Below are 13978 nucleotides of genomic sequence, written 5' to 3'. Positions count from 1 at the left end.
TGGTCATCTGGGAAAAAACTAGTTTTGAGGCAGCAGCTGTTCAAACTCCAGTCGCTGGTTATGTAGTGGACCGTGAGGGTAATGTATGGCTCTGTCACTCGGCTACTCCACATGTCTGTGGTTGAGGCAAAAAACTCCACTGCAGACAGCGTTGTTTTTAATTACCGCGACACTCCTCATACATAACTGGTACGGCCGTTTTAGAAAAATACTTCCTTGACGGCATGTAGTATCCGCGGTCCATTTTATTGATCATTTTCCTGAACCCCTCCTTCTCCACTGTTTGGATTGGCATCATGTCTTTTGCCAAGCAAATGCCACCGCCTCTGTCAGTTCTTCCCAGAGTTTGCCAGTTGCACACCCTACGATAGAAAAACCAAACGCGCTGACAATTCCCTTTTAAATTAAAGGGGTTTGCTTACTTGATGACGCCTTCTCCCCACGCAACTTCTGACTTTCATCATACTCACGCTCGTGGTTGTGTTTCAGGTGATGGAACAAAGTCAAGGTGTTTCCATCCTTTGTTTGTATTTGTTGTTTGCATATTCTGCATATAACAGACGTTTGATTCACGTCAGTTTTCCTGAACCCAAACCAAGTCCATACTACGGAGGTAGCTCCTTTTGTATCACTTAACTCTTCCTCACCTGAGGTTCGAACTCCGCCTTCCGCCATGTTTATTCTCCTTCACGCTGCGGCGCATATGTAAACACGCCATCTATTATCGCTATTACCGCGATATGACAAAATTTTCATCGTGGACAGGACTTATCGCGATAAACGATACGATATGGGACAGCCCTACCACCAACTAAAGCATATAAATGAACAAATATGTTAAGTTACCACTACAATGAGACTTGTGACACATACATATCATTAAAATCATCAGCCTCCATTTGGACATTGTGATACAAAGCAGAAAATGTCAAGTTTGGTTGTAAATTCTACAGTTTCTGGTTTTTCAATTAACTCGTTTAGTGAAATGATGATGACGCGTTAAGTTTTCCACAACATGATTACATCTAGCCTTGTTAACTAATGAGGTTTGCTCAATGAGTTAATCATCGAGCTTGCAGGCAAACAAAACGGAAGGTGGAAAATGATACATCGTTATTTTGTGTCACTGTTCTGCACAGTTGCAAATTCAACAACAGCATGCTGAAAAGAGGAAGTGGGTGTTTAAGAGGGTTAATGACCTGGAAATGCTGAGAAGTTACGCTAAAGTTGTGCAAACAACATCGCCTCATTCCCTCAGAGGCAATGTTACAAGTGTGAAGTTGGGTCTTTCACACAGGGACACACACACACACTACCTCTGCCAGCCCGACATTCTTCTTCTTAATGGCGTACTGCAGACAGTGGCTGAGGGTTCTGGTCAGCAGCAGATTTGTCGACTTGCGGATCATATCATCTATCTCTGTGGAGCTGTGGACACACACAGACACAAACATACACATGAGCACGCACATCCATAAATAAATGCGTCGGCAAAAAAGAACAGCAGTGAATCAGTGACTCTTGCAGAGGGTTGCTGCGTCTGAAGGCCAGTACAAACAGTTTAAGTTAAATTCTCAGTCCACAGATCTTTCCATTTGGACACAAAAGTCTAAATGTCTGCCAAACTCAATAAAAACATTACCGTGTTATGAGCTGTCAGACTCATTAAAAGTCTAACACGATCTTGTATCTGCTGGTAAGACTCTTACTTTGAAACAACTGACCCAAAACTTGCTATTTTAAGACTTTACCAGAAGTAAATCAGACGCAAACACGCTCCCTCAACCTCTCATCTAAAGCATAAAACAACTGTTCACATACTGGTCATGCTTTTGTTGGAAAAAAAACCTTTAGTTACCAACTGGGTACATCCAATGAGGCAAAAGCTCTGAAATTAGCTCAAATTACCTGTTAAAACAAAGTCTGATGGCAGAAAAATCAGACCCGCTTAACAACATCTCTAACATACCATTGATTTTGTTATGTTTGAAATGTGGCTGATCTTTGGTGAGGAAACCGTGCAGTGTCGGGAGTCTGGTAAGGTTTTTCATGGCAACGCGTTTCTCTGGCAAAGCCTTGCCTCCTGGTTAATAACAGATTCCTGGAAGCGTCAAACTTCACACATAGTTGTACGAGTCCAACACGGGACACACACAGCGGCTAAAACACAGGGGGGATGTTCGGTCCGCATGTCAAGATAAAGCAGAGGGAAGTATGTACAGGCAAAGGTCAAACACACACACAGATAATCAGCGGGAAAGAAAGTGATCACCTTCTCCCACAGCGAGATGATGAACAATCCGTGTTTGTGTGTGTGTGTGTTTTCTCTGTCTCCGATTCCAGAGCCCTGTGGGTAACACACACACACACCAACCAAATCAGTAAATTGTCTGAGCTTGGAATTCAACCTACAGACAGACACACACACACACACACACACACACACACACACACACACACAGAGTGTAGCCTGAGGGAGAGCAAGAGCTGGAATTTCAAACTCATTTTGTTTGCAAAAAAAGCTGAAGAATCCTAAAAACGTTCCGACAATTTGGAGCAACGGGAGAAAAAAATTCCTGAAGCAGCAGAAGTGCAGAGTAGACAGAAATGGTGTGTGTGTGTCTAAAGAGTGGCAAAAAGTCAACGCATGCTGGTGAACTCTACAAGCACACACGTACAAATTTAGACACACCGCAGAGTTCAGATTGAATTTTATATATTTATGCCGCCATCAGTCACAATAAACGTGCGGTTGTCGACGCCGTCAGAACGAGGCCTGGAGGCTTCAGCGCACATGTTTATGGCACGCTGAGGGGAGGGCGGATAAATGCAGAGGTAGTTCCCTCAAAATACACACCAACAACAATGACAGCAGCAAAACAGACTTATGCTGCCGTCAGCAGTGAAAGCAGAGGGAGGTTGCAGTGCCACCAGACACACACTCTGGACAGTTCACAGCACAGTACACCGTGCTCTGTGGGTGAGATGGACAATCTGAGTCGGTATGTGAACGTGCCGTTTCCATCGATATGTGTGATGCTGTCAGAGTGTCTCAGTCTTCCTTCTGTAAAGGGCGTGTACAATGGCAAGAGATAAGAGTTCCCGTCTTTCTTGGATTTGCCTCAAATTGCTCCACAGCACGATTTTCTACGTCATCTCAGCGGCTTTCAAGCTAAATGTCACTGCGGTTCAAGCTTTCAGTGGCTCCTGATGCGACAGAGTTACAAGTTACACATAGCAGCAAGTTTTTTTTTAGAAATCCTGAGTTTAGCAGTTCCACAAGTCATCATATAAACTGTATCAGTGTTTCCCTTTCAAACGGAAGGGAGCAGCCACAGAAAAGAAATTTGTTTTGTTCATGCCAAAAACTATTCAAATGATCCACTGATGAAAAAAAAAGAAAAAAATCAATCCATTTAGTATATTCTCTGCAGTGCTGTTTCACAACACAACCTCTACATTGTTGCCTGGAAAACCTTTGATATGTGAATGGCACTGCTATAAAAGTCTCTTCAGTGCATGTCCATGCAATGCGGGCCGACTGACCATAAGCACGAAACCGCCTTATAACATAGAAAGCTCAAAAAGAGTAGGCTTAAACGAAACCATTAGTGACACTGGGTTAACTGGAACTTTTCAATCGGATTCGAAATGAATTCTGTTGAGGTGGACTGAAGCAGTCTTATATATGTTAGGTACTTACATTAAGCTTGTTTTTCTGATTGGACTGTGGTGTCAGGCTGGAAACCAAAGTATCTCAGGCCCAGAGCACTCCAGGGCAGTTTCAGGCCCAGAAATGTGCAGAACAGCGGTTAGGCTAGTGTACTTCAAAATAAGTCGGATTCACATTCCTGGGTTTGATGGGTTCAATTAATCTGAAAAACTTTGGCATTCAGTCATTCACACACTGGTCTCTTTACTGTTAATGCTCGTCACCCTCCATTCAGACATGATGACTTGTGACAGTGACAGAAATAACCATGGTGCCCCGTATTATATGTAAAGATTCTACAGCACATTAAATAAGCTATGAAATAACAGTTCTTACAGAGTCACAGTTTTCTCACAACATCATGTTGTATCGCCATTACAATTAATATCATAGTACCAATCAACTAGGGGTGGGACGATATGCTTTGGTCACGATTCGATTGTATCACGATTCTTGATAATTGCAATTCTACAAGTATTGTGATTTGATATATATCAGTCATTTCAATTTTCTTCCTCCTTAAAAAACAAACAAGTTGAATCATACACTTCTAGAATGAATGTCGTTCCCATAAGCAATGCACATCCGTCTGTGTCAGTCATTCCAGCAGCTGACATTTATTTCAACTGAGACAAAAAGAGGTACTTAACATGTACAGCATCTTTTAAAGTTTACAGTTACAAAATTAATTGAAATGTCCACACAGGACAAATGTGGGCTAGTCTTAACATAACTTAATGTAATGAATTAATGAAGTTTTTCTGGACACGGATATGACGTAATATAATCGATTCAGGGGAGAAAAATCGATTTTTAAAATCATCCCATAAAAAAAAAAAAAAGAAAAGAAAATAAAAAAATAAAAATAAAAATCGCGATATGTAGATTAAATGATTTTTTCCGCCCAAAAAAGCCCAGTGGATGGAAAAACATCAGTTTTCTACCTGACCAATAGTAAGTATTTAACTGGACAACAATAACAACATAGCGGTAATCAGCATGAGGAAAATAGCTCTACTTCACCGCCACACACGACAGTTTTCTCATAACATGTCACATCGCCATGAAAAATGAACGTCAAGCTAACAGACAATACATTGTGTGAGACAAAAAGTCAATGGATGGGAGCAGTTCAAAATATTGATCGAAAAAAGTCAAACAGAGAGCAGACACTGAGAAAAGAAAAACTGTACTGTAGCTAATCATCGTAAGTAAAACCTTAACAATTTAATAAGATCTGTCAAATTTCTCTTAACAGCCAATCAGAAGCCATATTAAACCACCACTGCCACGTGTGTCTGTTCATTAATGTGGCCGCAGCAGTTTAGAGCTGCGCCGTGTTAAAAGTGATACATGTATGTTACCAGGTACGACCAACGCAGCAAATGTTATTGAAAAGCACCCGGGTGGTGGTTCAGATATGACACCAACACTTTCAGTGCAAGGAGAGCAGTTCAAGAGAGAAAGTTGTTTTAGAAATCTCAAAAACTCCCATGATAATGAAACTGAATCCCTCTCATAAAAATGAATGAGATTTAGCTCATATTCTGGCTTTGTTAACAAAACTTTTTTTTTTTTTTCCCCTGGACAAAGGCAACAGTGATGCTGACTTAAAAGATGGCTCATCGTCCCAATCTGAAAACCTCCATGACATATAACGATGTGCTCGGTTTTCAGTGAGCCAGCTGGAAAATGAAAAGTGACAACAGCTTTGAAAGGGTTTTGGCACAACATCTTCAGTGGCTTCATCTCTACTGGAGAAATTATGATTCAGAATTATTTGACTGTGTTTGGAATGAAAAGAGAGGCATCATTGGATGAAGGTTTTCACACTGTCTTCACCTCCAGTGGTCTAGCGAAGCACGCATGCACTTTCTCAGCAACACCCTGCCTCATATTCGCAGCTCGACACATTTGCAACCACAATCTTCTACCACTGGACTGGCTCGTGGCCATCTTTGTGGCAGCTCTCAATTTCACTTTCTACATTCGTCTCCCAAATGGTTCGGGAGTTCCACCAGCGAGACTCCGGCCGGCTGATCTGCCTCTGGGCTGCAGGTTGATGAAATTCCCACAGACTTTCCAGCCAACATCACCTCATCCCCTCCAGAACAGAGCTGCACAGCCTTCATCACCAAAGTCCCAGCCAATACAACATCCAGGTCTCTGTCAAGTCTCAAAATGATATCTTTGCTATAGACAACAATGCCCATGAGCCATGTTCGAAGAGTCCAACTGAATAGAACAATTTTTTTTTGGTACAAGTTTAAAAGTTGAAACATCGTCTTTCTGAATTCATTCAGTATGCAGATACTCTCATTTGGGCTTTACTGCAGAACGGACCACACGGACTGCAAGTATGGATTTTGGTCTGTAGGAAGACATTCTGCACCTGAACTTAGTCGTAAATGTGTCAATATCAAACTAACAACAAAGAGCTGTGGATGATTAACACACAGCAGTTGCAAGAGGACGTACTTCCTCTGGACAGCTAAAATGTTTGCTGGTCCTCTCCTTTCCTCCATCCAAGGTGTACGCTTCCAAAGTAAATAAAATGACAGAAAAGTCCAGTTTTGGAACCAGTACATTCAGGTAAGGAGTAGCTTTTCACCTACACACCCTCAATAACTATCTAAGTGCCTCTTTCCACCATGTGCCATAATCCCTTTAATTCTTTTTAAGTAAATTCAACTCACATTTAGTGTCACAATATATTATATATTTTGATGGATCATTGTGATATTAAAGGAATGAAATCAGTGTTCCATGATACTGTGATTTGATCCCAGCTGATAAAACCTAAACATTTTTGGATGCAGACTGATTTGAACACATTTTAGAGCTGCTTTTCTCTCATTTTTGAGCTAAACTTCATTTGCCATTAAAACGAGACCAAAAAAAGAAGCCCGATAGCAAAATAGTTATTAAAGTGTTCAATAGATATTGCGATAAGATCAAACTGCAAATGCTTTTGGCCATCTCACTGAATAGCAAAAATACAACTGAATGAATTGCTGCGGACCGTTTGACCTGCAGGGAAACTCCAAAAAATGTCCAAAATGGTGAAGATGGTGATGTTGTGCAATCGACTGTAGCAACAAATTCAGTTAGAAGTTGGGGGTTTTGTTTTTTCTATAAACCTCTAAAAATGAAAGAGAAGAGAGCCAAATTGATTGGCTTTGTCATCTTAATTTTGCTGACAAATCCCTCTTTAAAGTAGGACCAGGCATGCAGACTTTTATATACTTTAAGGCTCTGCTTTGTGAATCTTCCTGGCGCAGAAATGAGGAACATGTGAACATAAGGAAACCCAATCTCTGACCAGATGTTAACATCCACAGTCCACATGTTCTTTGGTAGGTCGCAAAGATTCTTTGTTGAGACCAAAAGCAACTAGCAGCAGCTGCTATGGTCAATGTGTTTTGAGAGGAAGTGCATAGATTGAACGGTGACGTAGCCTCTATAGTCCCCAACACATTTTCTATGTTGCATTCAACGTTTATATCATCATGTGTCTTGCTCTGGTCATTGTGTTTACTAGACGTCTCAAGAATCGACTCTCTGTGTGTGTGTGATTAGCCATGGCAGAAACTTTCCGATTCCTTCTACAGGTGCGCATTTCAGCATTTTAGCAAAGTCTATGACCTTGGAAGCAAAGAACTCCCACAGATGGTTGGAAAGGTGCAGCTTCTAGAGACAAAAGGTGATCACTTTTGGACTGAAGTTGCAGGAGTAGAAGGATGATTTACTGGGAAGAAGGTGAGGTACGATCCTGAAAATGAGAGCTTTCGGTTGAATCTGGAAGATGACAGTATGCTGGTCCAAAGTCTGATTTGTCATTGGTCAGAAGTTTTATATCGACATTAAAACTTTCACATACTTGGTTTGAACTGAAAGGTTCCTAACGTTTGCCAATTCATTCTAAACACAGAGGGCATTTGAGGCCGTTGCTGATTTTAATTCCTCAGGAGGAGGATTTATCTTTTAGGGGCCACAAGTAGAGAACATTTTTTACCAATCCATGGAGTGAAAGTGGAGACGTTTCGCAGAATGTGAGGGGTTGCAGAAAAAAAACATCAGAGAATCAGCCAAGTATTCAGGATTCACCACGCAGCCGGTAATATTTGCACCAAATGTCATGCCAATCCATCAAAGAGCTGTTATTTCAGATATTTCAGCCTGGACCAAAGAGGCGGATCAAAGGGTCTGTAGAATTAATTCTTTCTTGGCAAAAAAAACAAGTCAGTAAAACACCAAACAGTGTACACGGAGGTATGAAATTATTGCATATCAAGAACACAAAGGAGAAAACAAAATAAAAAATCCACATGCAGACAAAGCCTCTTTCCTCTTAATTAAAAACGTGAGCAGAGGTTGAGGTCAGAGGTCAGGGGGATCAATGACCACAATCTGGCTCAGTCGTCCCGTCTGCTTCCGTTCTTGTGAGTCAGCGTGTGTTTGAAGACGGCAGGAAGGTGTGCCGCCGCGGTAACCAGATAGCAGGGTGTGTACGGCTGTAGAAATCAAGCCAGGTCAAATAGTGGAGTCTTTACCCTGATTAAGGGGAGCGATTAGTGCTGTCTGGTCAGCAAAAGACCAGAGAGAAACATCTGCTTGGACATGGACATGGTGGGGATTTCTCTACAACCGCTGCTTCAGTTCGTCCTGTCGGCTGCTGCGGAAGATCCAGTTAGTTTTTGTGAGTTTTAGGGAATTGATATGCCCTATAATGCATAAGGAAGGGTAGTTGATTGAAGGGATTTGCTTGGGCCTCACTCGTTGACAGATTTGTACTCGAGCACAATATTCCCATCGCTGTGGACTTTGTTTCACTGGCAAAACAAATCCACCTAGATTTAATTTAAATGCAGACTAAGAAAAATGCACAAGACAGTATCTTTTGTCCTTAGCTTTGCTGCACCAGCTCCGACTATACAAGGTAAACTTTTATCCAATCATCCCTCCTCCTGCCCCTGTCTCCCTTTCATCCGCCAGTCATGGATCAGCGGTTCCTCCTAGATTTCCAGCTCCCATAAAAACCGACATGCTAATACATGCATATGCACCTCTTAAACAGAAAAACAAATAAAAGCGTGGTTTAAACTTCCGCAGGACGGACGATTAAAAAAAAGCAAGCCCACAGAAACGCAATCAAACATTCAAATCGACAAAAAGACAAGTCCCAACAACCCACACTAACCGTGGGAATACGAGTAGAAATAAAAGAAATAAAAGAAAATGCACAAAGCAAGAGCTCATCACTGATAACACATTTTAAACAGGAATACACAATGTGTGGGATTTTCTGTTGGGTGTGTGTGTGTGTCTCTGCTGGTTTGGTAAATTAACCTACACTGCTCAACTTTCATGCATGTGTACGCATGTTGGTCTGTGTGTGTGTGTGTGTGTGTGTGTGTGTATGCATGCATGCATGCGCGTCTGGCCAAGACTTGCGGAATACTTCTGGACAGCGGAAGTCGTTTCCTGATTGCTCCTCTCCTCGACAGAAAAGTAGCGGCATTGTTTGAGTTAATTCTTCCATCAACCATAACCAATACACACACACACAGATTACCGTTTAACCTCCACAGAGCCTGGAACAGAAGCTGGAACTGGATGCTGAATCGTGGGAGTGTGTGTCTCTCCTTCTGAGGGCTGACTCAAAAGGGATCGAACAACTAAGTTTGCTGTGTGTGAGTTTATGTGTGAGAGCACAACAAAGCGACAGCATCCAGGTTTCCATAGGCAGTTTCGAATCCTGTCTGACGTGTTACAGATTAAAATCACAATAAACTCATGTGACCGACTGACAGATGATTTAATATTTTCAAGAGATTCAAGTAATCCCCACAGAAGAAGCTCGCTTCATTTTTCTCAATAATTCTTAATGTTCCCCATAGTTGCTGTTTTGTCTCTCTGCGAGGTTTGTTTCTCGTTGGGACAACTACTTCTTCTACTGAATTACAACCATTAGCAGTGTAGCCCGTACTGCCACCCTCAACGCTACAAAGCCTAATCTATTCACTTCAAACCAGTTTATAAAAACATTTCCAAAAGATGACTTCAGATCTGCTTCTCTTGCTCATATAATCCTAGATCCTAAATTTTTTTTTTTTTTATACAAACAGCAAATATGACAGTGCAGCTTATGTAAATTTGGATATGTGTGACAATTTAATCCAGACTTTTTATGACTCATTCTCGTGCATTTCACAGCAGGAAATGCTCTGCTGGAGATGAGTTCTCATGGCTGGAAAGGCACGGAACGGGATGTGGTGAAATGTACATCTGGAGCACACAGAAGGCGGGATGCGATGCAGAAAGTATGCAGTGGGAATCCCAGTTTTCTAGAATACCAGATGAAGCTTCTTCTTGTGAGGATACGAGTACAGCATTTATCTGAACGGATCCACAATGGTGAGGAGCGAGTGGTCGGCAGCTTACAGGTGAGCAAGAAGAAGAATGAAAGCAACTTTTACTCCCCAACACACAAACAGAGGCAGGAAATAATCCAGAAGATTTATTGCTATGGTCAAACATCGTCTCATTTGCCGATCTTCAATAGATTTTACTAGAGGTTGGACAGAAAAACTCAGCAAGAATGCATGTGTGAAGACAGCTCCTAAAATAAGAGGCACGGGTTTGTATACATGTGTACCTGAGATGCAGGTCCTCAGAATACTTCAGGCAAGCATAGATGAACTCTTTCAGCTGGCAATAGACCTTTGGCACAAACTCAGAGAAGGGAAGCTTCTTGGGGAAGGGAAGCTGGGAGAAAAAACATAAAACAGGCATTTAGCGATTTTATTGATTTTTTTTTTTGTTACCTCACATGGACAGACACGCGAGTTCAGGTTTTTCTTTTAGTTTTTGAAGTTGAACAAATCAAATTAAAATGACTCCTCTGCCGTTTCTCCATCACACTTCTGTCCCGTCTGTTGCGCTTTACCTTTTCCAGTTCAGGGTCTTGCAGGGGAAACTGGGAGGTGTATTGGCGGTACTCCTGCTCTGTTGAGACCGGGATTGGACTATAGTTGTCCTGATCCAACACCTGCCTGGAGAAAACACAAGACAAATCGCAGGTAAGCAGTTTCCTATCGTTCTATTTCAGACGATGCAAATAGGTCAACAGGAGTGACCTAGATGCCATCGGTCACGTTTCTCTCTCAGAAGCACAAACATGCACACGTATATAAACAATCATCCCACTGGGGGTCATTTTGCTGCTTGAGGTTTTCTTACCACCCTCCCTTCTTTCAACACCCCCACTTCTTTTTGGCGCTCCAGAGTTCGGACGTTCCAACGTTCCATGGAGAGGCCATGAACCGGAGAGGGCTCTCTCCCCAACAATACAACACAACATTCCTGTGGCTTTCCAATTGTGCGAGTATGTGTGTGTGAATGAGAAAGGAGGAGGAAAGAGAGAGGGAATGCGTGTTTGTTTGTCCGTTCTCACTGCTCTAAGTCCCACTGGTGTCATTGGAGAAAAGCAATGGTGAAACAATGGCATGTTGAGCCCAAGTACACACACCGACTCTTAAAAGGGTACTACCTATTCTAAAGGGTAAAGAATGTTCCGGACGTTGTTTTAAAACACTTCCTCTCTCCATCTGCTCGTAAAACTTCAAAACCAGGCTGAGGGCGTTTCCCACTCACACACCGACGTGTGAGAGTGCATTGCGGTCCCACAAACTTGGTGTGCCCTCATGGCCTTATGACCAGAAAGGCCATGAGGGGACGGAGGCATTTCAGGGTTTCGAACCCAGCCAAAGATGCAGACTCCTGTTAATACGTACCTGAAGGTGATGTTCCATCTCTTGAGCAAGATTTCTCCGTACTGCTCTCTTATCTCCAGCAGCATGTCAAACAGCTGTGAGACTGGGAAGCCAAAACCCTGCAGAGGGGGAATTACAGCAGCACAGGTCTGTGTTAAAACTGTATGAGAACATGCAAAAAGTGTGTACTGGTCAAGCTCCATTCTCGTGTTCTGAAAACGTGTTCTGCAAGCTAAACATCCACCCAAATGTAATTTTCTCATCATTTATTTGCATTGCTTCCCTGCAGGATATTGGGACGGCCAATTAGAAATAAAATAAAGCCTTTCAGAGAAAAGCAACATACATGGGTAGAAATAGAGTTGGCTGTTCAGCTTTCAGCTTTTTCTTTATTTTTCTTTTTAGCTTTAAGACATTTTAAAGTGCACCATCATGGATTTAGTGACATCTTGTGTTGAAGTTGCACACTGCAACTAACCGAATCACTTCCGTTTCATCCTCCCATTTATCTTACAAATACACTGGAATCTCATAAGATTCGTGAAATCACAATCATGAGAGAATCCCCCCTTGCTGGACCAAACAGTTTCTCTGTGGTTTCTCCTGTGTCTCTGTGGCTGCAACATAAAATTTAGGTGTGATGACAATCAGCAGTGTCGACCGCTGTACACCAACTACTTCTTTGTAGAATTCTTGGTTCACATGACTGGTTGAAATTCCATTTTACTTATCCACATGGTTTCTATGGTTGACTTCAGGGTACCCTCCCCTTCCAAGCATGAAACAAAAACTATGATGACTATGAGAGGGCAAACTCCAGAGACAGTGTTGTTTTACTCTTTGAGCTACTGTAGAAAAATGTAGTTTGACAGCTGGGAAAGGTTCCAGCTCCCCCAAGACGCTGTACAGGATCAAGTGGGTATTGAAAACGGATGGATGGAATATCCATCTATCCGTCCATCAATTTTCTTGGAGTCTATAAATTCAAGGGGTTTGGGTTTTTTTTGCCTCCAACAAGGTATATTTTTGTCAGTGAGAGTGCAGGATTGTATTTTAAAACGGTACAGACGAGAAGGTATGAAAACATACAGATTTTTTTGGAAGAAATGGTGCTTGTAGCCTACAAGAGTTAACCAACTAGAGCCAACAGTTGGAGCAAAGCAAAACAAAGCATGTGCATCTTTTTGGGACCTTTCCAGCAGTTTTCAATTTCCTGCTACTAACCCTCATCATCGGTAGAGAACAATAAGCAAAGCATAGTGACAGACGTTATATTCTGTCCGTTGATCACCCCAAATTAAATGAACGGGTACTTTAAGTCTGCACAACTTTGAAAGTCTGAAATGTTAGGGGGAAAAAATTTAATTCAAAGCAAATAATTCAGCCAACGTAGAAGGTAGAGATGACAAAAATCTGGAGAACACTGTATTAAAAAAAAAAAAAAAGCCTAAAATTAAGTTCTAAAATAACACTGTCGTTTCTCTCTATTGTGAGAGATACAAAAACCAGACAAAACTTTAATTCAGCCATTCAGCAGCACCTCATCACTTCCCATAAATGATTAGTGGGCATTGGACCACCCCATTCATCACCTCCCCTTCCTCCATTTGTCTTACTCATCTCGGCGTTGCTCCCATTCGGTTTGCACCCACATCCCTTCCATCTCCCCTTCATCCCTCTATCCTCTCATCCATCACACTCGATCCATCCAGGTTTGTTCAAACGGTGGAAAATAAATACACAGAACAAACTGACATCAGATGATAAACTTCTATTTCGAAAAGGGGTCCGTTTAGAAAGAGAGTCTTTCATTGGAGACTGGCAGCCATCCACTTTTAGAACAGCAAAACATGTTCTGAGAAAGATTCATGGTCCTGTGGGGTCAAATAGCTTCCCAAAACAACTGAACAAGAAGTACAAAAACACAAAAACGATTTTGGTGGATAAAGTGGGATGGCAAAGCCTTCCTTCCCTTATCGTCTGAGGTCAGTCATAAATTACGGACTTACTTGCAGCGTATCGGCAAACAGGACGATGAGGTTCTTCAGATCCAGCACCAGGTCGGGGTCATCACAGTACGACTGCCGAAACAAAGGAGCGTGTCATTCAGCAGTTTTATGAAGACGTGCATTTAGTCTTAGTGAGTGGGTCATCCAGCTTACGGAGTGTGTCCTCAGGGCGGCAACAATTTTGGACAGCGCTAGCTCCCAAAGTTCCTCCACATAAGCTCGGTTGACCAAACCCTGGGTGGTGTGAAGGACGTGGTCTTCAACGACGAAGAAGCTGGATGGACGGAGACACCGAAAGCACACCGATAAGCCAGAATAACATGCCTCATTTACATCGATTTATTTTCAGGCAAATAGAAGGTGACAATAACACTCTCCTGAGCTCTTACTCAGTCTTTCTCTAAGAGAAACTTTAACATTTAACATGCAAACTAAGACCTGTAAAGTCTGAGCCTTTTTGCAGCTCTTCTGAGCATTGCATG

At 42.1% G+C, this 13978-nt stretch overlaps 1 protein-coding gene across 4 annotated transcripts in view; it reads right to left on the bottom strand.

Moving 5' to 3' along the window:
- Positions 1 to 13978, bottom strand: part of exoc6b (exocyst complex component 6B) — a 110879-nt gene that overhangs the window by 53140 nt on the left and 43761 nt on the right. For all 4 annotated transcript variants that reach the window (XM_075451457.1, XM_075451458.1, XM_075451459.1 and 1 more), the window contains 6 exons: positions 13650 to 13770; positions 13497 to 13568; positions 11509 to 11606; positions 10662 to 10767; positions 10371 to 10480; positions 1317 to 1428 (listed from right to left, as the gene is read on the bottom strand). In XM_075451457.1, coding sequence (XP_075307572.1) covers positions 1317 to 1428; positions 10371 to 10480; positions 10662 to 10767; positions 11509 to 11606; positions 13497 to 13568; positions 13650 to 13770 — 619 coding nt within the window. The remainder of the gene's footprint in view (positions 1 to 1316; positions 1429 to 10370; positions 10481 to 10661; positions 10768 to 11508; positions 11607 to 13496; positions 13569 to 13649; positions 13771 to 13978) is intronic.

Source organism: Odontesthes bonariensis, chromosome 19, assembly GCF_027942865.1.
Source record: "Odontesthes bonariensis isolate fOdoBon6 chromosome 19, fOdoBon6.hap1, whole genome shotgun sequence".
Lineage (NCBI taxonomy): Eukaryota > Metazoa > Chordata > Actinopteri > Atheriniformes > Atherinopsidae > Odontesthes > Odontesthes bonariensis.
The sequence above is the reverse complement of the archived record's forward strand: the minus strand, read 5'-3'. Positions and strand labels throughout refer to the sequence as shown.